This window comes from Merops nubicus, unplaced genomic scaffold, assembly GCF_000691845.1.
Source record: "Merops nubicus isolate BGI_N331 unplaced genomic scaffold, ASM69184v1 scaffold17391, whole genome shotgun sequence".
NCBI lineage: Eukaryota > Metazoa > Chordata > Aves > Coraciiformes > Meropidae > Merops > Merops nubicus.
Genome location: NW_008589184.1, coordinates 8,671 through 34,653, shown reverse-complemented (window position 1 = coordinate 34,653; position 25,983 = coordinate 8,671). Strand labels below are relative to the sequence as shown.

General features: G+C 36.6%; 1 protein-coding gene across 1 annotated transcript; it reads right to left on the bottom strand.

The window, feature by feature from the left end:
• Positions 1 to 848: 848 nt before the first annotated feature.
• On the bottom strand, positions 849 to 25,983 carry LOC103781793 (inactive ubiquitin carboxyl-terminal hydrolase 53-like). Its single transcript, XM_008949516.1, has 15 exons — positions 25,840 to 25,983; positions 23,352 to 23,444; positions 19,795 to 19,929; positions 18,116 to 18,229; positions 17,947 to 18,029; positions 17,522 to 17,627; positions 16,613 to 16,759; positions 16,012 to 16,161; positions 15,366 to 15,537; positions 13,758 to 13,907; positions 13,280 to 13,423; positions 12,302 to 13,031; positions 9,616 to 9,689; positions 2,455 to 2,554; positions 849 to 1,833 (listed from the first exon to the last, which is right to left on the bottom strand). The coding sequence occupies exons 1-15, from the start codon at positions 25,981 to 25,983 to the stop codon at positions 849 to 851; spliced, it is 3,327 nt and encodes a 1,108-aa protein (XP_008947764.1).

The following is a 25,983-nucleotide window of genomic DNA, read 5'->3' as shown; positions in this document are numbered from 1 at the left end:
TTTTAGAATTAGAATCCTACTCTGCTGTATCAGTTTGTAGCTTAAGTGGTTGAATTTAATTGTAATAAGTTAACATATATAGCTTAAAGGGTAAAAATATCTGATAAATGGATTTAAAAATGTACACTAATATGGAGCAGATACATTAATAGGACAGTCTTATTACTGTAGCTTATTTGAATTCCCTTTGAAAAAAATCTTCCTGAACACTTGCAAACCAGAACTGTTTTTAAAGAATTATTATTAAGGCTTTTCAAATAAAAATGTTAGAAATTCTCTGGGTAAACTTGTATTCAAGACACTTGAAGGTTTGTGAAAGCACGGACTCTCAGAGAAGTCAGCTGAAAAACACCCATGTCACCTCCTGCTACCTATCAAGATAAATACTGCTTATTAGAACTACATTTACTGCACTACATATGGGAATAGGTTTTTCCCTTTTGTTAGTCTAAGTTTGCAGCGACTACGGTCTGAAGGAGCACTTTTTGAAATGCAACTAATCTTAACAAAATCAGTAACATCTAGTTGATCCCACTACTGTAAGCTGCGTACACCCAAAGGGACCATTTTTAATATAAACGGTTGAAGACAAGCTGAGCAATGGAGGTGGGCATTAAGGCAACTAGAGTAACAAGTCAAAGAACCAGAAGTTTAGCACCTCTTCTCCTCCATTCACCTCTGTTTGCATATTCATTTAAACGGTCGTAACTCCTAAGCAAAGAACAGTCAGTTGGGTACCGAGTTGTCACACATACAGATTCATCATTTGTGCCCATTTACAGACTATACGAAATGCAAAATTCAGATCCAGATTGTTGTGGGGTTTGGTGGGATTTTTTTAAAAGATTCTATCTACTGCAGTGGATGCCTTCTATATTTGCCTTGTACCTTTGCTCAGACGTGGGATGCCTGGGCTCAAGAGTAGCATGGTATGTAGCATTCAGTTCTACTCCAGCTGGTGGAGGATGTTTTTCTTTGTGAAAGCTTCCACTGTCTGTAAAATACAGCTTGGGTCTCTGATGATACTTCATCCTGTATGTGTCAGTCATACAACTATCTACTGAAAAATAAGTCGTTAGGGATACACTATCATTTCCATCCACATAGCCAGCCCTTGGTCCCATGGGACGAGATCCTTTCTTTAAAAAGTTTTCAGACACAGTCCAAAAGTCATTAACTGATACACGAGGTGAAGACTCTGGTTTGTGAGCAAACAGCTCGTTCCCTTGAAACGGCTCCTTCGGCCTCTGTTCGTCGGTGAGCACGCCTGCCTCTGGCGCAGGTCTGGCAGGGAGACCTGCCTGCCTCAGGGGGTTGCTGGGCAACACCTCTGGCGGTCTCGTATCGGCTGCCGCGGTACCTTCTGCGCCGGGCAGAGCGTGCAGGGCGTACTTCTTCGGTGGTAACGGGGGAGGAAGGTTCTGGTAGGCTGCTTCAGGCACCCAAAGAGCATCCGCCCTTCGGGGCGGGTGCCCGGCATGCTCAGCGGGGGGCAGAAGCACCACAGGCCTTTCTGATGGGTTCTGTGGTGCACAAGGGGACAACCCCACCTTGGGACCAAACGTTCTCATGTGATGAGACTGGGGCCTGGAAGAGGAGTGCAAGTCACTGCTGGTCAGCTTCCTTCCACAGGCGTTTTCTGCATAGGGGTGGGATACACCCTCGGCACTATATACTGACACATTCACCTTCTCAAACTTGTCTGGATTAAGCCACTCTGATGAATTCTGTTCATGTGCCTTGCTCCTACTTTCTGACTTAATAATCTCTTTAAGGACTGGCTGTAGAGCTGATGATGGGAGAAGCTTCCTAGTGGTCTCGGGCATTTCAACTCTAAAATACAAAAACACATAGGATGTAAGTATCCGTAAAACATAACAAAAAGACCAAATAATCCAGGGATTTTTTTTTTTTTATTTCTCTCAAAAGACCACCTTGGTAACATCAATTAAATATTCAAACTGACTAGAGAATTGTGATCTGCTTAACATTCTGCCATTGGATTAAAAGTTGTATTAAATAACTCCAAGCTTTCATTCATCTGAAATGCAAAGTGTCCCAAAATATGTCTGCAAATGATTGAGTATCTGTAAGGTAAGATAAATTCCTTCAACATTCAGGACTATGTCAAACATGACCTCTGTTCTCTTTTAAGCATCCTTGTGACTCAGTCTGATACATCCACTTCTGTTGTACTACATCAATTCAAAAATATTATATCACTTTTTTTCTGATAAGATGATTTAAAACCATATAAGTTAGCTGGTCCCAGTAACAGTGTCCAAATTAAAATAAAGACAAAGCCTTCAGCTTTATCAATTATGTAAAATAAAAAAGGTGCCTGTCAAAAACATTCAATACCTTAACTTTTGCATCTTAATATTGATTACTATCACAAACAAATTCAGTATTTCTTAAACTATTACATTGTAAATTAATGCCAGTATTAGTTACCTCTTTACTGGAGGACTGGGTACCTGCAATTGTACTTCTGTCGGGAAAGTAACATGAGGTCTGTAGTTAATTTCTGAACTGATCTGGTCTTTCCTGAAGTCTGGGGGTAAAAAAAAAACTATTTAAAAATAAGCAGAAATACAGTTCAATTCCTTCTAATTGCTCAGAGGTTGCAGAAACAAAACACGACACAACAGGACAAGTGATTCCTTTCAAGCTTTGACATTGACCAAAATAACCACTTCAAGGACAATCTGTCACAGAAGGTCAGATCTTATATATTCATCAAAAATCATCTGGACAAGATTTTCTTTTTTAATGTTACCAGAAAATAGGTAATTTTGAAGTCAATTTTGAACCGTTTTGAAGTCCTACATGTTTTCAAAATCATCTTAACATTTCATCTAACTAAAAGCACATTTTCTAAAACAAGTTTATTTGAACATCCAAAGTAAATTGCAAAATAAAAACTATTTATGTAATCATAATTAAATGGAACAAATACTGTAGGGATTCAGGGGTAGGGTTTTGTTGTTTGTGCATTCTTTGAAACAGATATTAAAACTTAGAGCAGACTCCATGATTCATAGAGATGCTGAACAGACAGAGAGGGCTCTCAGTCACATGCCCTAAACACACAACACAAGAGGTGCCTGCAGCAGCACTAGGACACTCACCCTCTAGATCCTTTTATTCCAAGGCAAAGCAAAGATCATTATCTAAAAACACAGAGTTTCTGAAACAAGGAAGCTCCCAGTTAACAGCAAATAAAGGGAACACTGAAGTATCCATGTCGACACCACTGTCTTGGCAAGTGATGAGTAACAGCCAGTTTGTTTAGGGACAGATATTAGAAGTCTTTCTAATTCAGTAATTTGTTCATTATAATTGGTCATCTGCTCTGAAGCCATTCAAAGAATGTCTTGCTTTCTATATGTATAGACTAGATTCATGTAACTACTACACCTCTTCCAGAAAAACATTGAAATGCCTTGTCAGGAATTAAACTCAAATAAGGCAGCAAGCATTGCTTGATTGCTAATAGAACCACCTTGTGTTCAGTAGACAGTACTTAGACAATTTCTAGTGGGATAACGTGGCCTGTTCCACACTTTCATCAACAAAAGCTAAAAAAAAAAACCATTGTATGTTCTTAAACAATAATCTTGCCAAGACTTTTTTTTAATCACTTATTTCCTCAAGTTTAAATAGTCTTTGAACTTTTGCCTTGTGAACATGAGTCAAAAAAAAAAACAAACATAACGACAGAACTGAAATAAAAACTTTTGAGTGATGCTGCTGAGTGATACTTGTTTGAGCTCTAATATCTGCCCTGTCTTGAGTTGATGAAAGATTAAAAAGACACTAAACCTTTGACAAAGAACACAGATTGTAGAGGCTAAAACAGCACATAAAGAGACAAAGCTCCCATACGGCTTTCCTTCAGGCCTCAAAATGAAAAAAAAAAAAAGAAATATAATTTAAAAATCTTGCTCTTCCAGCATTATAAACAATATCACAACCTTAGAAAGAATCAGTTAAATGATCTGCTAGGTTAACAGTGTCTGAAGCTAGTGTTTGTAACTTTCAGAATTTGAATATGTTGACCTCTCTACAAGAGCACATATATGGAAAAAAGGAAAATAAATCCCTCATCCAGGTGCTCATTGCTTCCCCAAAGTGTCTTATGTGAAGATTACAGATTGGTTGGTGTTCTGTGGTTGGTTTGGTTTTTGTTTGTTTGTTTTCACTCCAAGCCAAACTCCTCTGGAATTGTGTCTGCTTAGCCCTCGAAAAGCAGTACCACAGACGAGCCCGGAGGTGGCAGCAAAGGCTGGGAGGCTGGTTTTCCTGTGCGAGCCAGAGCTGCTCAGTGATACCAGGTACTTGGTGACTTCAGAATTCCAGCTAACTTAAAATAGATGTGTTATTTTCTCTTCTGCTGACAGAATATCCATGCACACTTAAAACCAGACACAGACTCAACTGAGAATTTTGGCTCTATGCTCTTTGCAGACCTAACTGTGGGAGACTCAAGTGCTGTGCTCAGCTGGAGACTGATGTCTTAATCAATGGGTCATAAGAACACTCGCAAAAATCTGCACAGCTCAGTTTCTGGGAAAACAAACAAAACCCAAAACACCACATTAAGATTCATTTTCCTTCTAATGTGTTTTAGATGCATGTTTCCTGTGCTTTTGACTACCTGGTTTTTATAATTTTTGAAGCTGCCAATAAAACCCAAGGTACAATATTTCTTATAACAAGTACTGTGGCAAATTCCTCCCTCTGCACCCAGACATGTTTCTGTATTCATCTGAAATTACAAACTTACTGAAAGTTTTGGAAGTGTGAAACACCACCACAGACCCAGTCAAGAAAGTAAACACATAACTTGTCCAAAATAGATATGATTTGTTAAAAACAGTGACCATCTTTACAAAACAAAAAAATTTCCTATATTAAAGAAACTGTTCTTTTGGAGCAACATTCAGTTGCAAAAAATTTCTTACATATGCATTAGTGCATTTTTTTCCATGTGGCTTTAAACACCTACTTAAGTTCTACTGTTGATTTTTTTTTTGATGGTGGGGTGGTGCCAACTTCCATGTGTGTGAGAATTCAAGTAAGTTCTGAAGTGAAGCAAGAGACAACAAGGAATACCAACTATTGCCCTCCCTTTGGTCTTATCTGCCCATCTCAAGAAGTATATCAAGTCTTTGTTTCAAAACCAGTTCTGAATCTTTGCATCATCTGTTTTAAATTGCAAACTTCTCACTTTATTACAAATTAGTGAATTACAAATGTGAGAGTGCTTTACATTTACATTCATGGGCTGTTTGACAATGTTTGGAAGTCTTGAAATTGTAGGGTTTGAATTTTTTTTTTTTAAACTAAAATCTTTAATCTAGCATTGAAAGACAGTCCAGAAAAGTCTTTGCTTGTTTCATGTTAAGTAAATTAAGAAGCTGCATGCTTTAATTCTCCGCTTAGTTCTTCAAACACAAGTCACATAGGCTGTCTGCACCAGAAGGGCAGCAACTCAATTTTTCATAAGTATAGTTGCATGTTTTAAATTATCACTATAAATTATAGTTTTCCTCAGAAGAAGAGATTTCTTTTTCAGAATTATGATTTCTTGGGGTTTTATGAAGTGACAAATAAACAATGGCAATTCTTCTCAACACGGAGTTTCATAATTATTCTATATTTCAGCTGGAGTAGTCTCATACTATTGAGCTGAATAATTATTAATGGGAAAAACCTCTGGACTTGTAATTTTACGAACATTGCTCTGCATTTATTTTCAAAGGGAAAAAAAACTATTAATTTAAGGCACTGATTCCAAGTACATATTTTTTTGAGATCACTGAACAGGCAGCTTTTAATATTGCACCTTAAATAGGAGGCCATCAAGAACTTGACCAATTTTCCATCACAGTGTTTGTTCTGCTGCCAGATGCTCCTCCTCTGGAGGAGGTGGGAGAGAAATAATCTACAAAACAGTGTCTAGCATTTGATTTTACTTTTTTTTTTTCTTTTAAGTTTTCTTAATCCTCACAACAGTGATGCTTTTCATGGAATTCTCAGGAGTGGCAATTCCCTGGAGAGAACTTTGCCTTAGGAATCAGGGAGGGTTGTCATAAAAGCAACTAAAATCCCTTTATGACTGAAAATGACCATCAGTAGCTTGTGCACGGACTGCTCTGAAAATCCATTTTAAAAATTCTATTGTCCTTTCCAGCTTCCAAGAATTACAGTCATCTCTCTTCAATTTGAAGAATGTGAGCTTGGCAATTTTGCCCTGGCACTGTTCATGTCACATGTTCTTTATAAACAAGAAAATTAGCCTCCACAGTTCACGGAGTTCAAACTTCATAAACACCAATTAATTAATATAAATTAAGGATACTCTATCTGCTTTCTTAATAGCCACGTTTTCCTGCCAAAATCTGATCGCACAAGTTAGGGACTGGCCTTGTGGGACATGTGCTTCAGCACTACAAGTTATCTGCTGCTGACTACCAGCGACAGAAGCAGCCATTTGATGTGCATAACCACTGTGCGATCCAACGTTACTATCTTTGAAATGCTCTAACAGTAAGTTTGTTTTTGTAAGTCAGGGACAGAATTCCTCAACTGCTGAACAGTAGCCTTATTCAGTTCCAGTTAAAATGAGGAACTGGTAAAGCAGTTACACAAATGGTGGGCAGAATTAGAAGTCTAACATTGTTTCCATAAGAAGTTTTCCACACAGACAAAAAATCACCCAGATGTGTTTTTTTAAGCTGCCATGAGAGACTAACCAAGACTTCTTACATTTCATTCCTTTCTCAGAAGGGACTAGACATTTCTGTATTAAAATAGTATTTTCTAGGAGTCTGTGTGGTATTTACCTACCAATTAATATCTTGACCATCATATTCAGCAATATAACATAAAGTAATACAACAGATGCCTGCAAATAACTATTGTCCTTGCTAAACGTTTCCTTACACACTTTTACAGACAGTCAAAAATAAAGTCTACAGAAATCTTTAGCCACATATACATGTGAAATGATCAAATTCTTCAGATATCTTTTCAGTCCATTAATCACTTTCACTAAAAGTATTATTTTCCAAAACCTGCATCCATCTGAGAACTTCACATTCGATTTACAGTACATACATTTTTATTACGAAAATATTCAAAAGCTATTTCCTAAATTAGAATAATGGAACAGACCAAACCTTATCAATGTTCTATGATAACTCTAAGGACACCTGGAATCACTAGACTTTCTTTAAAGCAAATGTACGACGCTTGTTGAAAGCTTTAAGTATACTTAAATAAATACAGGACATGGTTCTCTCCAGAAAATATTCATTGCCGAACTCAAAACACTGTTTTGAGCCCACCTATCTTTCATCCTCACAGAGTCCTTTAAGTATTTTGCACTGGTGGGTTTCTCATTTTGCTCAGTGTGTTTTTTTTTTTTTCCCCACTGATACAATAAATATACTATAGTACAGAACTAAAGCAGAATAAATGTCACACAAGAATAGATCTTCGTATTCCATACAACATCAATTCTGTGTTCTGCCTGTTCTTTTGATTGTTTGGGGTTTTTTTTCCCCGCAAGAGAAACAAACACCAAATCAGTTCTCTTTCTACAACCAAAAATAAACTGGAATAATGACAGAAAAGATAGAGGTGGTATACACCCCTCTCCCTATCTAAGTCTTAGAAGAAACTATACTATACATTATTTGAAAAGAAATTTGATATCTATAAAAATCAAACATTTCCTGGGGAAGTGGCCTAATATTTATTGCACCTCTGTACAAGCACCATTCCATTGTTCCAGCAACATTAGATAATGATTTTGGCTGACTTCATGCTGACCCTGTAATCTTTATATGCAAAGGCATTTATCAAGTTTCTAAAAACCCAAAAGACATATTAGTATGTAAAAGGAAGTAGGTTTCCTTATTACAAATGTTTCTTCCTGATATTACTTCATATCTTGAAGGAAAACAATGTAACACAATCCACCCACATGTTTTTGAAAAAAATCTTCCTTGGTATCCAAGAAAGTTCATGGAAATGCCTTTGGGGAAAACAGAAGGAGTGTGAAATTACCCCGGGGGTGGTTTGGGTTTTTTGTTTGTTTGGTTGATTTGGTTTTGGGTGGGGTGGGTGGTGGTGTTGGAGTGGGGGGAGGGACAGGGAGGAACACATTAAAAGAAACCAACACCCCAACAAACTATTAAACACAGAACTATGTTCTCAGAGCAGAACATAAGCAACAGAAATGGAGATTTACATTTAACCATTTCCACTGGATTAAAAAGAAAGCAGTGATTAAGGCCAGTGCAAATTAATTCTACTGGATGTTTTGTTCCAGCATAGTTATCTGAAAAATCGCAGAATCATTGAATGACAGAACAGTTTGTGTTGGAAGGGACCTTAAAGATCATCTCGTTCCAGCCCCCTGCCACAGAGACACCTTCCACTATATCAGGATGCTCAAAGGCCATCCTACCTGGCCTTCAACACTTCCAGGGATGGAGCATCCACACCTTCTCCACACAGACCATTCCTGTGCCTCACCATCCTCATGGTAAAAAAAAAAAAATAATTCTTTTCTTATGTTCAATCTTTACCTGTCCTCTCTTCAGTTTAAAACCACTGTCCCTTGTCATGTCACTACAGGCCTTGGTAAAATCACTAATACTGGTGAACAACTGTGGTTTTGATTCTTGTACAGAGAACCTACACCAGCCAGCAGCAATTCTGCACTGGCCATTTCCCAAGGAGGCCGTGGTGTTTGACATGCACAAGGAAGGACAAACTGTTCTATCAGCCTATAAAAAAAAAACTACTTTATAACAAAGCACACCAAGAGAGGAAGACTGGCAAGAAGCAGCCCTGTATCCTGATTAGATAATGATTTACAAAGCAGCTGTAGCCTCCCCAAACACTACTTAAATTCTTCACACCAAAATAAAAAAAAACTACTTTATAACAAAGCACCCCAAGAGAGGAAGACTGGCAAGAAGCAGCCCTGTATCCTGATTAGATAATGATTTACAAAGCAGCTGTAGCCTCCCCAAACACTACTTAAATTCTTCACACCAAAATAAAAAAAAAAAAAAAAAAAAAAAAAAAAATCACCTAGACTATTACTTTGGTGCTAGAGGTCAAGTGAAAAACCAGTTTGGGAGAAATGCCATGCTTTGATATGACTGAGCAGAGCTGAGCACTGCCACTGCTGTTTGAAAAGCAGATACTAAGACGAGTCAGCAAGAGAGCTCTCTACTGAAGAGAGTATATATAAAAAAACCACCCCTAACATCATCATCAAAATAGCCACAAATTCCATGTCAATTTTCATCTAATCAACCTAAATACAGCCAACCTGATACACAAATAGTCTAACTTTGAAATATTTGGTTATGGCTTGTTAAAAAAAAAAAAAATAAATTGTACATATATTTTTCAATTTTATAAAACCTCATGACATTAACTTCTGTAGCAAAATTATAAAATACAAAAAGGCTATTCAGAAATCTGTCCATCTCTTGTGTGGTATTAGTAAGTTAATATTAAAATTTTGGTACATCTAGATTATTATTAGGAAACTTCCTATCCTTTATAAAAGTTAAAAACTCTTACCATAGATGTTTCTGTTCTGCTGGGATACTGAGTGTAACACACTGTCAGCTTTTTTGGATGACAAGTTCTGTTCACTGTAAAAGAAACATAAATGTAATCTGAAAGGTTAAACTATTGATATATGATCATAGACTTTATTGCCTTGAACAAATACAAACAAAAACTTTGCTTATGTGAAACTGACTCTTGTTATCATCAGTCACCTTTTTTACTGACACACTTTATGGAAGACAGGCAAGACAGCAGGGGCAGCCCTGTAATACTTTTACATCATATGTGGTTTCTAATTTATCATGTCTGAAGCAAACAGAATTTTCAGTGTTAATACCTTACACCTTGAGTATTTCAGTGCTAAACAAACATGCAGCACCATCTGACTATGACAAGCTTAAGTTTTCTAAAAATGCAAAAATTTCATCAGTATCAAGATCTTAAGGTACATGTCATGTGTTAGCCAACATTCTATCATGTCCCTTTTCCCAGTTTGACAATTTGCTATTAATACTTTATTGTGACAACAAACATTCTTTTCAGCTGTGATTGTCCCTTGGTCTTTCATTCACAGAAATAAATGTTCCTTTAGAAACTTTTCCTCAAACTGGAAGATTGAGCAAACCCAGCACCAAACCCAAGAGGAGAAAAGCAGTAAAAATAAACCAATAATCACCTGCAGATTTAGTAAATCTTATTGGTGTGGTTGAGCAAAAAGCATGCCTTACCACTCAAGAGAGAGGGCTGACAAACACCCTGTCAGTCCCGTCCTTCTCCAAGAATAAGGTGGGCAAGGAGATAAGCAGTGGCAATTTCAGGTTTTTCAGTTAAAGAAAAAAAAGACTCTTGTTATTGAAAGGAGAGGAAAACAAGAAAAATACTGAAAGAAACAGGCTCTCTCTATTCTTCCTAACAGAAAAGAAAACTAAGCAATTTTTTTTCCCAGCTGCTAAAAGAACTTCCAAGCATTTAATTTGTATTTTGTTGCTTTTAGGAGACAATGTCTAAATGGTTAGAAGGGAACCAGTGAGTATTGCCAGTCAATTCTAATTACTAGTCACATAAAATCCTTCTGAAAGTGCTAAGAAGTCATTTGTAATTTGATATGGTACGTTTTTTTCTTTATTTGACAAATATTTAAACAACACCATAGTCAGATTCTTAATGAACTACATTGTTTTAAATTTATCATATTCCCTCATAAAAAGACACATGCAGTATTTGGGCATTCCATTACCTCCTTAGCATGTCTAAAAATGAGGCACAGAATGGTTATAACTCTAGAAATGACTGTTTGAGGCAACTGTAAATACTGAAAATACAAACACTGCTTGGAGTAGGCTTTATAATTCTCTATCATTAATCCAGTTAAAAGCCCATAAGCTTTCTGTACAGTGGGATTTTGTACAGTTTGTTGTGATGGGAAAGGAGAAAGAAGAGTGTTATAAAGGCATAGGATAAAAGTGTTTATTAAAAGGGAAGTGGACACCATAGGCAATCTTCAGTTCAGAAAGTCCACAAAACAGCCAAATACAACAGGCCAAAAGAATACACTCATAAAATGCCACTGTATCTGCTGCCACCTTTCATGAGGATCTGGAAATGGCTATTGGTATAGACTGAATGTATTTTAGACTAAATCTTTGGCCATATCCTGGCACGGCTATTTTTATGTCCTTATCTATACTTCAAAATGCAAAATAAAATTCCCTAGGAAACTAGGAACTAAGCAAATGATTGACTTTACTTTCTTGCAGTTCCAAAATCATAAAGACATTTAAATTAATACAGAAGCTGTATTTTGCACATTTTAAATAAAAGCATTTGGTTTGATAACTTGCTACAAAACTTCGTAGTTTTAAAATTTTGCATGTCTGCTTAAAGAAGTAGGAGACTTTTCATTTCCTGACATTTGCTATTCTCCTCATCTGTAAAATAACTTCTCACTAAAATAATGTCCAAATATTTGCTCAAATCTAGCAATCATTTGTGGCTAGGCTTCTTCTCACAACTGTGCTTTTCCATGTTACAATTATAAACAAGATTTGAGAGTAGAATATATGGGTTCTAGTAGGAACTACCTGCCACGTGTAATTTAAAACACAGTACAGAAAACTGCACGTGTAATCTTGGAAACTTCCTATTTCACGGCTCCATGAAGTTGAAAGAAACCCTTTCAGATGATCTAGTCCAAGTCCTTTGTTCAAGCAAGGTCAACTACAGTGGGCTGCCCAGGACCATGTCCAGTTGGGTTACAGGTATCTCCACAGACCTCAGAGACTCCACGTCTCTGGGCAACATACCTGTTACAATTCTTAGAGTTTAATAACATTTATATAGACACTTGTATTCCATAACAGATGGCAGGTTACCCAGCCTACAAAACTTGTAACTGAAGAAGTAGAGCAATTATTTCAAATTAACACACCCTGCCCCTCAGCAGGGCTTACCAGTTCTGGCTCAGCACCATAATAACCTGGCTCAGTGCAGTCCAAACAGAACTACTGCTGCAGCCTCAGAGTGAAGGTAAACTTAACTCTTTATGTCTAGATACATTGCTAGCTTTCTACATACCTGACCTCAAGCACAAAAAGTTTCAAAGCATGTTTTCTTGATTTTTTTTTTAAGACCACATGAACAAAAAAAAAATTTCTGTAAAGACAATTTATGAGAGTTCTAAGAGCATCAGCATTACCTGCAAGAAGCACTTTCTTTAACATTCTTGACATCTGCTGAATTGGTTCCTTCAATAACAGGTGAGTCTGGATTTGCTGATCCATTGCTGATATGATCACTGCTTTCATATCCAGATTCAGTCCTCTGTATCTGCCAGTTATCACCATGGATTTTTCTCTCTGCAAACCCTTTGCTTTTTTCAACATTCCCTTTTCCCTCTGAATCCAGTGAACTTCGACTTCCTGTATCCTGTTTCGTTTCATCTTCATATATAGTCATTAAACCTTTCTGGATTTGGTTCTCTTTTGGCCAATGGCTAAAGCTTCGCTCCTTTTCATGCTTAGATTTACTGTTTGGATTTGCCTTGTGCTTTGGGCTATGCTCTTTTTTCTCATTCTCACTAAAAATGCTGTCTACATTTAGTGTTTCTCGCATAGGTTTCCAACCTTTACTTCTGCTTCTGCTGCTGATACTTCCTTTGTCCCTAGAGTCTTGACTGGTGTCTGTATCGTAGCCAGTGACACCATCAGTCCGGGTCCTGATCACTGGTTTCTCCCCAGAAGGAAAAGCTTCTGTTCTGTTTGGTCCAAGCACTGGTACAGAGAGCTTTGCTTGGTGAGCTGCATTGTCATGTTTATAGGGGCCTTTTCCCTGGCTGCTGTATATTCTCTGGTCAGCACAATGTCTAAATCCATTTCCAACTGGAGGAGATCCCGATTTCACATTGGGACGATCTTCTCCAGTCAAATCTTGTAAGAAGATAAAAGAAAAAACTCCGTTAAAGTTCTCATTGATATTTCACCGATATTGTTACAGCACTTACATTTCTTAACACTGTATCAAAAAAATCAGTACCTATTTCAGAATGCTGAAAACTTGGAACTCTAATCTTACATTAAATTCCCTTAGGAGGGAAAAAAACCTGCAGAGGCAGTACCAATGCTAAAAGCTATTTAACACATTAACACTGATTCTCTGGTCATATTTTTGCACGTACCTCTTTGTCTTCCAGACTCTTTTATTGGTCCTCTGTCTGCCTCTTTCCGTAAAGATGAGAAGCTTCTCATATCAGCAGCTTTCTGGGCGCACTCTCTGGATATGTCCTTCAGCCTGTCCTTTTGATCGCTGGAACCCAATTTAGCTGCAAAAAAGGCTTTTTGTCAAAGATCATTACTGAAAAATCATTCATCACCAAAACACACAAATATGTTTATGGACAACAACATTTAGTTTTTAATATTAATACTACTTTAAAAGATTAATGAACTACATAACACAGATTAAGAAAATGAGATGTATTGTATAGATATAAATGTATATGCATCTCCAAGGAGTCCACTAAGTGGAACTAATGAAAGTAATCAAAGCAGCATTGCATCAAGCATGTCTTAGAAGCATCTCTTATTAAAATTAAATATTAAATGATTTTATAGGATGACATGTTTGGGTTTTTTTGGGGGGTGGGGAATACATACCTGGACCTTTGCCACCACTGGCTTGAATATGGCTTCTGCTGAATGCCAAATTATCTGGCTGAAGTTTTTTATTACTCCTTTGATTAGTGGGATCTCCAATTCTATTCTCTTTCATGTGGTCTGATTTAGCAGCAGAATGCCTTTCAAATCCTATCAAATAACATATCTATCTTTAGAAATTAAATGCTTCCTAATTTAGAATTTCCCATATCTCAATTAAAAAATAAAAAAACTTTAATTGCAGATAAAAAAAAAAAAAAAAACACAAAATAAAAACCTCACAAGAAAACACATCATTATTATAATTTATCATTATGTGGGTAGAAACAAAAACTGTGTATTCTATACCCTCTATGTCATTGCTCATGGGCTAAGAAATCATTGGTAGCAGCTGCCCAGGACAGATCTCACACCCCAGGCTACAACAGATAAGGAAAGAGGTCTGGGGAGATGTTAACACCTTCCCACCCAGCAGGAGGAGTCCTCCCTGTTAATGAGCCCATCCATGCCTTGCCCCCCAGGAGCTATTTCTGTTTAATGGACCATCAAGGACCCACTGCATGACTCACAGAATGACATCAGCCCATTGTGAGATGCTCTGCCCAGGGGGAGGAGCCAAGTGCTCCCACCTAACTGGGGTTCAGGACAGCACAGAGGGCCCTTACCCACTGGATTTCCAGAGGACAAGAGCTACCAGATCTTTTCTGCGAGATCACTGCTTCATCTGGACTGCTACCATCACCCTAACTACAGTGTGTCAGATTGTATTCTGACTCTCTCTGTGGTTTTCCTTTGTAATTTCTTTTTTAAATTGTATTTCTGACTTGGAGTCTCCCACTGGTTTGCTTTCAAACCATTACAAATATGAAAGGCAATAATCTTCTGTATTGTTTTATGTACTGCCATATTCATAGTGTTAGACTGTAGTGGAATAGGGTCCTCAATTCTTTCTTCCCTGAAGCAGTCTATGTCCTATTGCTGCTACTCATGTGAATTAAGTAAAAGGCCAATACAATTTGTCATGTTCCTCTTCACTTTTATGATGTTTAACATTAAAAATAAACTAGACAGCAAACTACAGAACCAAAAGGACTGGATTCTTAAATATTGAGGCCTATGCTATATACATAACTCAAAATAGTTTCCTGCAGCTCCTCCTGATTTTTCCCAGTCTGAATTGTGCTCTCTGTGTGTGCATATATACAAACACACATGCTCCAAGTATATCTCCATATTTGTATGAAGCTTTAAAGTATCTTTTTATAACATATTTAAAGGTATTTTAAATGCATCAGTACACATGTAAGAACATCTGGATATACAAATATACTGCGATTTTCTTCTGAAATGATTATGTGCAGTCACAATCTACAATAGAAAAATTTTTCCTCAGTTACCTGTGAATCTCAATTTGTATTCCCTTAGCAGACACAAAACAGTTCTCATATTGAATATATACATCAATTTCTTTTGAGACCCTTTAGATAATTACTGAGAAGAGTATTCAAGAACAAAGCAGCTAATGCATTACCTTCTCCTCTACAACCCCCATTTCAGAAATACAGTCGATACTGTTATTAAAAAAAGAATCAAACACATCTTAATTACCCAAGTCTTCCCCATTTCCTCCTGCTGCTTTGCACTGAGACCAGTGAATAATCTGCTTTGGAGCATCTTCTGGAGATACAGCCGTGCCATCTGGGTTAGCATAAAATAACAACAATGGCTGAAAGTGACAGCGAATGCACCTGGAGACCACATCTTTCCATTTTGTTCCAATCTAAGAAGAAAACAAAAGAAACACCAAACAAATCTCCAAAACTTTATTCTTTGCATAATCAGGTTAAATGCTGTTGATAACTTATTAAGCAACAGGTATCACATGCCCAGCTTCAAAAGAGACATTAAGATTTGACATTTTGGCACACGAATTTATGCAAATTGTCAAAAAGCTAGAGCCAATATTACATGGGCTAACAGCATGAACATCAATGCTATGAATATAGCTGTCAGCACTTGGGTTGTCTTTTTCATTAAAAGTATTAAAAAATCTGAAACATTTGGCATCTGGAAGGCAGGACTGCCAAAAAGTAGCAAAGCCAACTCTAAAATCAATTTGTGAAAACTGATTTGAAAACCTAAAGGTGTATTAAAAAAACAAATTTGTTTTACATGTTTTAAGTTTAGTGTCAGAGGAATGCATTCTAGAAAAGTAAATATCACTAAATTTGGTAGCAATAAAACCAGTATTTACCTCTTTTACATTAGCATCATCAAACAGCACCCATTTGCAACTCTTGGTGTGAAAGGCAAAGGCACAATAATGTCGGCTTGTGTAGCAAATCATTCCCACAAGAAACAGTTCACTGTTTTTGGCATTTTCATCTGTTACCCTATAAAACAGCTGTACAAATGGTTATATATTTTCAAATGTGTAAAACATTTTGCCTCAATTTCCAGAACTACTACTGGTATTTCACCAAGTCAATTGGTATTAAATATCCTGTTGCATGATACATTTTTTTGTGAGTATAAATAAAAATGTTTGCACTTGTTAGGTCTATTTTAACTTTTATTTTTGCATAGTCTAAAGAGTAAAACAATAATGCCTTGGAATAATTTCACAGATTTAAAATTGAACAGGATATTCCCACATTTCCCACTAGGAATCCACCCACATTCATCTTTTTACTTAGGCACAAACCCAACACTTCCGACGAGACTTTTTCCTCTCAGAAGTAAATCAAGCAGCATGTTATAAAGAGCAGTGAAAGCAGACCATTTTTGACATTAAACTCTGCTTTTTTAAAAATGAAATTTTAGAACAAGCAAATAGTAAGTTTTAAGTCAGATACCCCAGGAAGATAGAGCTGTGTTGCCAGATTCCGCATAACTTCTTCTGTCAGGTCAGAGTGTTCCGAATCCCAGACTAAACCGATTGTGACAATCTCAGGACAATTCATAAGAACACGACGAATTTTTATTTTTTGACCACAGTTACTCTAGAAAAAGGTAGGAAAAAAGTGATGGGAGTGAAAACAAAGATGTTTATAAAACGCAAGTCCAAAGTTGAGCTACTAGACAGGAAACAGTGCAACAAAACAACTCCGCAACTTCTTCTAATTCTCACATTTAATTATAGTGTTTCTAACAATTTAAGGATAAAATTAATTATAAAAAACACTTCGATGAAGACTACAGCTAAGCTTCTACATCCAATCATCAACTTAAAACAGAAAACTCTGAGAACATCCAAGTCACCATCACAATTGCTCTTTTTTGCTCCCCCTCCATTTCATGGAGGTCTGTACATTCTTGCATATTTTTCTATGGTTCCTAAATTTACAGTATATACAGAGAACCATTTAAGGAAGAGAGGAACCAAGTAGGACAAGCTAGAGAAGACTATTTTTGTCAATAGAAGCAGAAAATTATCTGAAGAGAAGACAACATTGCCAAGCACTTAGAAAATAAACCTGCTCCACATAATCAAAACCACCTATGCTTTGTTGGACATGAAATGAAGAACAAAACATGGACCTAATAACTAAACTTTCTAAACAGGCCATTTGCACTTACAATACCATATTTATCTATAACTGGAGCAATAAAAATACAAATTTAAGGACATCTTTACCCTAAGCTGGACTGCACTGAAGTGGCCATGTGTGCTCCTGCTTTTAAGGGAACATTTTAGGCTTATTTAGCAATCTAAAAAGTTCTCCCTTGTACATTAACATAATGCAACATGTTTGTTTACTTACAGGACACTTTCTGTAGTCATCAGCAGTATTTGCTGCTTGTAGTAGTTCTGCAAACATTTCCGGCTTGAGACGTTCATGCCTCTCCATCATTCTTTCTACTTCATTACTGTAAAAAAATAAATGGAAATAACTGTGGATCTCCCTTCTGAAGAGATAACAGATTTCAGTCAACTCTATTAACTATATCTTATGACTAAAAAGGAAAGATGCAGAGGTAAAACAGTAGCAACACATGCTTCTCATCAGGCTGTCTCTATATCTTGCTTTTGAAAGCCAAATGTTACTTTTGGATCACATCTCAAAAATATGTTTTAACAAAGGTCTACACATTTCCTTTTACCTCTTAGAGCGTTTCTCAAGCATGCTTTGCTTATTAGTGGGAAGGTGTATGTAGAAAAATGAGATAGAAGAATAAAAGCTCTTACCACAGGGCTGTGGTAGAAATATAACGCACGAATTCTGTAAAAGGCAACGGGTCCGACGATGCTCCACAGCTGCGACATACACACTACAACAATAAAAATGCTTTCATTTTTATTTATTCAGGACAGTGGAAACAAAGTATTTGTTAAAGCAATCAAATAAAGGTCTGACCTGTTCATACAGTGTCATAGCAAACTTCTGATGAGAAATACAGGATTTTGAAGTGCACATGTCTGTTTCACTGTTTGGCACCAAGTGAAAGTGAATCCTCTCAAGGATATTTTCCTAAATAGAAATAATAATGTAGATATGAACTAAGCTGATGAAGTCAGAATATATCAGCAACATTAGTTTAATGCTGCAATTACTCTCCTTGGCTTAAGTTTAACTTGTACTTAATTACATCCCTATTCACAACCCAGTGGATGGGAATTCTCTTCATCTCAAGGTTTCCAAACATCAATAAAACAGCGTTACACAACAGTTGCCCGACTGTTCTTCCAGAGTATACTCTCCTTTGAAGGCAGTGAGTCTTCAAGAAAAACTTTAAAAGCTTTTCTTACAGTAAGACTTGATATTGTCATTGCATGCAATAATTGAAATTTGTTTTGGATCAGGCCTCTGTCTCCTTTCTTCAGATCTTTGTGTTTTATTTTGCATATCAATATGATCATCTGATTACCTTTAGCACATGTGCCAACACAAAAAGTATTGCTGACAGAAGCAAGGAAAAAAACTCTTAAATAGCACATGCCTGTTCCCACCCCAAGTCTCACTTCTTATCCTTAAAAGAAAGGAAAAGAGAAAAGGAAAAGGTATGATGACTGCGATTGGTCTGGCCCCTGAATTGGCATGGCCAGTTTTATCTCTTTTGCCAAAAATACCAGATGTAATGGGAAGAAGTGAATCTATTCAAGTAGATCATTCAGACAGCTGATTACCTCAGGGCACCAAATGCATTTTTTAGATTAAGTGCTAATGAAAGATTCTCTTTCATTGCTGCAATCCATTAACCTGACTGCAAGATCCCAAACACCCCCTTTCAGGAGTTCTCCACTGGACTGCCCTAAGTATGTGAAAACGCATCTGGCAGGTAGGTATTCATCTGGGGATACTTCCAAAGGATGTCCAAAGCTGAAAGTGATCAAAGTAGCAACCATATTTTCTGTCCCTCAAAACCATGTCTGAAGGTTAATACTGATTTTTTTTTCCAGTGAACAATTTTCATTGTCTAATGCAGGACTTCTTAGAAAGGCTTCTTTACCAGTGTTCTTTGTGATCTTGAGCAATCTTTAATCTCTCATGGCCACAGCTATGAGTCATGTTTTTCAGTGAGACACTTCATGAGAGGAGTTATTGGCACCAAGTGTCAAGATCTTCTTTCAGTGTTCACTCTTGGATAAGAAAATGGAAATCTCTTCTGCAGAAGACTTCAGTAATGAGCTGGCTAGTTGTACCAGAACATATTTCAATAGCTGATGAAAGAATACTTGGAGGAACAGACTACATTCATATCCACCAGTGCCTCCTCTCCTGAGCAGATAACCTTTCCCTCCAACCAAAATAATTTAGGAGTGACTGAGAGTTCATCATCCAAATCAACCTCCTGTCGTAATGTTTCACACATCCCTCTGCCTGAGCTACAGAGTTAGGGAAGAAAGTACAAAGCAAATGCAAGATTACTCCATCCAACATTATCAGACACTCCCTCTATGTGTCTGTTCCTCTAAACTGGCATAAAGGTCAGTAGTATTATGTCACTTGTATCCCACTTGTGAGCCACCAAAACAACAGGCCAGCCTGACATCCACAGAAGGTAATCCTAGGCAACTCTCACACAGAATACTTACAAAGCATTCCGCTGCGTCGTCCATGAACCCAAGCTGAAAACGCTGCTCATCCTTAAAGCTTTCTGCCAGGGCATGTCTCATATTATCCGATGGGAGTGCTTTTTCTCGACTGTGTTGGAATTGTGAAAATATTGCCTAGGAAGAAATAGTAGTACTTAGCTTCATTAGCTACTTGGCTAGACATTGGCTCTACACAAATACATCAATTCTTATGCAGCATGCCTAAACAGCAAATAGGTGAAATGTTTCTAAATATATCTAACTTCAGAAATTACTGTTTTATCCTAGTTACTCAGGTTCAGTGTTTTGGGACTCATTCAATTTTAAGAAGTTATGCTACCAAACAGAACACTGATCCAGTAAAAAAACAACACAGAACTATACAAAAATGACAGTGATAGATTTCAGCTCCTAGATACAGCCCAAGCCCTGGTTTGTAATTATGCAACTGGGCTTTAATTTGGCCACTGGAATAGCGGTTCATGCATATGTATCTCTTCTTTACAGATAGTGTGTATTTCTTTAGTTTAACACATATCATTCACTAAATAATGAAACACTACTTCAGACAGGACTGTATCTTTATTCAAATTATGAATATGCAAAAAACTTTCATAGATTAGATAGAATGCTGATAGTCCTTGCTATTAAATCAGTGCTCTGCTGAACCAGTGTACACAAGAGAACAGATCAATATCTGCAGTTCCAGAAAGTGAGAATAAATTGCATTTGATTTTTTTATTCATTTCCCAGAAAAGGCAGTTGGTTAGTACTCTTTTTTTTTTTTGCAGAGATATGTATGCAGGTGAATTTCCAGGGAACCAAAAGTTAGAAGCTATTAAACAAATGAGGAAACATTTGCAGATATTAAAGGGTGTATTCCACTGTCAAGAATTCCAAGTCAAACTTGAAAGAAAAACAGAACACCCACAAAGCAGATCAGGAGAAGCCATGTAAAACATAAATAGGGATGTGCATTCTTCACTCAGGCCTCCTGCAGTTAAGAAAAAATGTGTTGGGCAGAAGGCAAAGGTACAAGAGATAAGCAAAGTTTCAGTGCTTATAGAAAATAGTGTTTTAACCATGGTACATTCCAGGGTATGTGTCTGTCAAATATTTAAACTTCTCTTTCATAACAAAAGGCATGGACAACTGACAAAAGATACAGTCAGTATCTCAATGTAAAACATTCAAAATTAAGCTTTTAACAAACCTGGTAATCAAAGTCAGCTCAGATTTGAAAGCATTTAACACTGCTAGGTCATTTTTGGTATGCAACAGAGCCTTACAGATGCAGCTTAAAAAAAAAGTACAAATAAGTAGTTATGCAGATATTTATCCTCATTTTAGTGGCCTGCATAGTCAAAATCCCACCCCAATATTATCCAGAGAAGAAAAGAGCATATTTAACTCTCGGAACACCATCAAAAGAAAGATAATGGAACTGAATTAAACCAGACTTTATCTGCCATGCTTTTAGTCTATAGCAAAGGCTGATGATAAAATATCCTCCTTTATCACTGAACAAGTAAAAAGGGTTAAAATAGCCCAAACACACCAAAAAAACCCAACCAAATAAAATCCCTCGAGTCACAGACAAGTTATTGAAATGCATCCTCATCCAGCATATACTCTGCATAAAAACCAAAATGCCCCAGGTTCTGAACACAGAACAAACAGAATCGCTCAACCAGTATCTCTAAAAAGCCAAGAAAGCAAAACCAGTAGTATACATAATAACTGAGGACAGATACTTCCAAATGAGTTAACCACAATGTTTTGAGGGCAGTACCTTGGCTATCGGCCATGGAGTTAGAAATATCAAAACTCTACTGTTAAAACAGTAACTAATTCCACTGTAATGAATTTCAGACCAGGCAGCAATACCACTTCTTGTCAGCATTCTTGGAAGTGTACCAAAATAGAAAGAGAAGACGTTCCAGGCAAAGCAAAATATTCAGGTAGAGCAAGTTATTTAGATATATCACATCATGGCAGTAATCAATCCCTCAAGAACATGTATGTGAAAGAATAAAGAAAATTTCAAGTCCTAAATTATAGCAGCCTTACAAAGCAGCTTAGTGTAGGAGCCCCAAAAACTACAGGAAAAGAAACAGTAAGAAGGTAAAGCAAGCAGTCTGCCTAGCTTGAAAAAAGAAGTGCCTTGTCTTCACAAGTATACCAAAGAAGAGAACAATCCATTACTTAGAGATTCCATTGCAACACACTGTGAGCACTACCTTCTTCGCAATTCTAAGCACACGGAAGCTGCTTTGTTATTTTCTATTATGATTTCAGCAATATGACTAGTCTTATTTAAGAGTATGAAGTGTTACACATACATTCCAGCAACCGTCACCCTTCAATCCCTCTTCGTTTCTTAAAGGTGGTTCCAGTGCAACATACAATGAGACTGGGTATGACGAGAACTTCACATGTAATATAGGTCTAATCAAAAGCAAAAGGCCACAAAGCTTACTCTATATTGTGACATCAGAAATGAACATGAATCCAAATCCACACAAAATTCCAGGAAACTGAAGCTATCATCCCAAGACAGACAAGATTTTGTCTGAAAACACAGGTGTGCCTGAGTTATGGTCGGGACTTCATGTACGAACAAGATCAAGTGTCCAGCACACAGAAGAACATGACATACATCAAAACACTGCTGAAAAAAACAGTCCCAACAAGTTCTGTAGCATCAAAAGCTTGTAAAGTTTCGAAAGACTCACAGGATGTTATTCTGAAAATGTTTTGTCTCAAACTACTTCAACTTTTTGGCTTTTTAAAATGAAAATTTTTACCCAAAGAAATAAAACCTTTTAGAAAAAAAACTGTTTGGAAAAAGACAGACATATTCAAAAACAGTTGTACCATACTGCAATCCTGATAAACACTAAAAATGGCTGAAAAAGACTGACACAGTACACAGATTATATACCTCCTGAAAGATGAAGCAAATGCCACTGCAAACAATCCTTTCCCAAAATGCTTATGCAGTAACAAGGTCTAGTCTGTGAAACTAGTTTTACACACTGGTTAAGACCTATTTTCAAACACTAAAAAGTTACCAGCCTTCTTTAGTTTTCCAGTAACATTACCTGCCCTTAATTACTTACAAACTGAAAATTAAGCTCTGCATCATTACCATCAACAACTGAATAAAAAAATAATCTTGAGACCTTATCAGACAGTCATACAATCATTAGTAAAAGAACTGTATTCAAACACTACAGGGAAGAACAACAGTATATGCATGCAAACAGAACAAAAAAAAAAAATCACTCAATTTTCAAATCAGTCATACCTTCTTTTAAGAGATAAAAGTTTTATATTCAAGCAGACTGTAAAATTTGTGTACTGTAAAATTGCTTCCTTAAGCACAAAAAAATATTTCTGTCACAAACATCAGTTAAAAATGTCCTCATATCTAAATTGTTTCTTTACACAAGGAGTCACCCAAACACACCTATTATTGGGATATAAATTAGTAAAAGTGAGGTAAACTATTTTTTCCCTCATTTTGAAAGATAGTTCTCCCAAAAATTATTTACCTTTAAAGCACAAAATATGCATGCATCTCCCTGACACACGTGTCCAGTTAAGCCTCTTAAACTTCGCCGAAATATATCAAGTTGCCATAATACCTATAAAAATAAAGTTTCACAGAAAGTAATGAGTTCTAAAGGTTCTATGTTCAACGCAGCAACATACAGTAGATTTTCACTTTTTTTTGATGTCACATAATAAATACAGTTTCAGCACCAACGTTGCTACAAGAATTGTAGTCCCTTCCCATTAAACTGGTCATCTGCAGAGGTGCAAGGTTCACATTCACCACTCATAAAACTTAGATGTGCTTTTTAAAGTTTTTGAAACAATGGCAACCATTATTTTCTGTGGAAAAAGAGCTGAAGTACTCTTCAGGAAATGAGCAGCAAGCTAAACTGCATACAGAGATTGTAATTGTCCTCTAATGGCTTTACATAGGAGGCAGATAATGGGGTTTACTTCACTTCCCTTACTCTCCCTCTCCCCAGACTCCATGTTTTCTTCCAAATAAAATAAGATAGAAACATGGAAGCTGCATTGCTAGGTAAAATGCAAGCAGCATTTCAGGTTAAGTCTATACTACGTTCTTATGGTCTCTTACTAAAACGACTGCTGAAATAAATTTGTTTTTCCACAGATCAAAATAACTCTGGTGTTTAATCAGATATGCTTCTACCTTTTATTTGTCCAGCCACTCCATGTAAAGGTCATGTCACCTTGGCTGTACTACACTGTTTTCACTATCTAGTATCTTAAATACACAATCACTGCAGTAGTTCAGAAAGTTGCCCATTTAAAAACATAAATAAAGAAACCCAAAAATGAGTTCTCAAGAGGCACAGTAACATAACGGCTGCAAATCCAGGAAAAACAGAACCCTCTCTATAAATACAAAAGCTAGAAGTAATTAGGATGCTTTTGAAAATCAGTGTCCAAACATCAGTTCTGAAGGTTGAACAGAAGTTAAAAAGAGGAAAAAAGAAAGGAACACATTCCTCCTTGTAAAAGGGCAGTCACCAACCATCAGCCACCGTCTGATAAACAGCAGTGGGTTGTTAAGTAGTAGGATTGTCTGAAACTATAACTAAAAATTACTTAGGGTTTAATTTTAAGGCAGCCTAAGGGAAAACAGCAAAAACTGTGAAAGAATATAGGTCATGCTGTTCCCATTGAATGTAAACCACCAAACTCATTCTGCTAAATCTATTGTACATTTTTAATTTGAACATATTTAGATACCATACAGACCACACAGACATCTCTCATATCTCCTATGCATAAATTCATATAATTTTTACAACTCGCAGGTTTGGGTTGGGGTTTTTGGGTTGGTTTTGGTTTTGAAGTCCACACATCTCTTAAGCCCTCTGCTAGTTTGTCAAATAGCTCTGTACAATTTGAAGACAATCAAGCCCAAAATCTAAGCATTACAAAAAAATATATTATTGTTTGGCTCTTTATTTGCACAGCCTAAAAATTATTGCTAATTTCTAGATTTAAAAAGACTATAGAATAAACTAAACTGTGTGTGGTATTCTGACTTGCACAAAATGTGAAAGGCTAGCACTGCTCTGTCACAGAAATAAATAGATCCCCATATTCCCTCTCATAAATAGAATTGTGAAGTTGAATGTTTTATCATGCTAATGTCAGTGTACTATTAAACTAAACTTGAGAGATCTAAAGAGCCAACATTTTTTCAATTACAGTTCATGTAAAAACTGAACAGTGTGTATGCAAATGTGTGAAAGAAGTTGGTTGACAAAATATATACATATATAATAAAAAGAAATCTAAGTCATATTTCCTTGGTGTCAAGTATATCTCCTGCTCTAATTCCACAAATCTTTCCTTAGATCAGAATCAAAGCTTTCAACTATACATGCATCTTCTGATATACCCCAGTACCACAGTTTCATCTGCTAATTGTGAGGAAATGGTATTTTAATAAAAATAGTATTCCATTCAATATTAGTAGTAGTGTTGGTTGCTCCACATAAAAAAGTGTCTTGTAAATCTTGACAATAAAGCTGCTGTTTGACAGAAACATTAGCTTTAAAGTTCAGGCAGCAAGTTTTAAACTTAAAAGTCTTGACTTTCCAAACACAAAAGAATTTTTTTTCCGATATTCTTAATGAATGCAAACAGAACAACATGCTGTCATTTTTTTTGTTGAATATTTAATACTTTCAAATTCTTAAAACAAAATGCTTAAATAGAATTACTTCCACAGTCATTTTTTTTTTTCCTATCACTGACACTTTTCCTCCCTTTCTCTTTAGGAAAGTCCATTCCAAAAAGACGTGCTATCATGAAGCTTAACTCAGAACTGAATTTAACACCACTGAAAACCATGCTGTGTTTTTCCACAGAATACACATACCACAATACAAATTGTGAAACCAGCATTGCCAAGAGAACATGTTCCTTACTATGACATCTAAGCCACTACAACACCACAAGCATTGCCTAAATCAAGTTTTTTCTTACCTGAACAGCACTATTAAGAAAGCAGCTGTTTTGTCCTGGTTCATTTAATAAACCTTTTGTAGGGGCCAGGGACAGTATACTTCCAGGTTGATAAACTTTTCCAAGGTTACTCCCAGGTTTTCTTAAGAATTTCACCCATGCCAT

Excerpts from the sequence above, each read along its gene's own strand:
- LOC103781793 (XM_008949516.1), bottom strand. The coding sequence starts at position 25,983 with ATGGCATGGGTGAAATTCTTAAGAAAACCTGGGAGTAACCTTGGAAAA. Across the intron at positions 23,445-25,839 it reads TTCTTAATAGTGCTGTTCAG|GTATTATGGCAACTTGATAT; the intron begins GTAAGAAAAAAC and ends TTATTTTTATAG. Across the intron at positions 13,424-13,757 it reads CAGTGGTGGCAAAGGTCCAG|CTAAATTGGGTTCCAGCGAT; the intron begins GTATGTATTCCC and ends CCTTTTTTGCAG.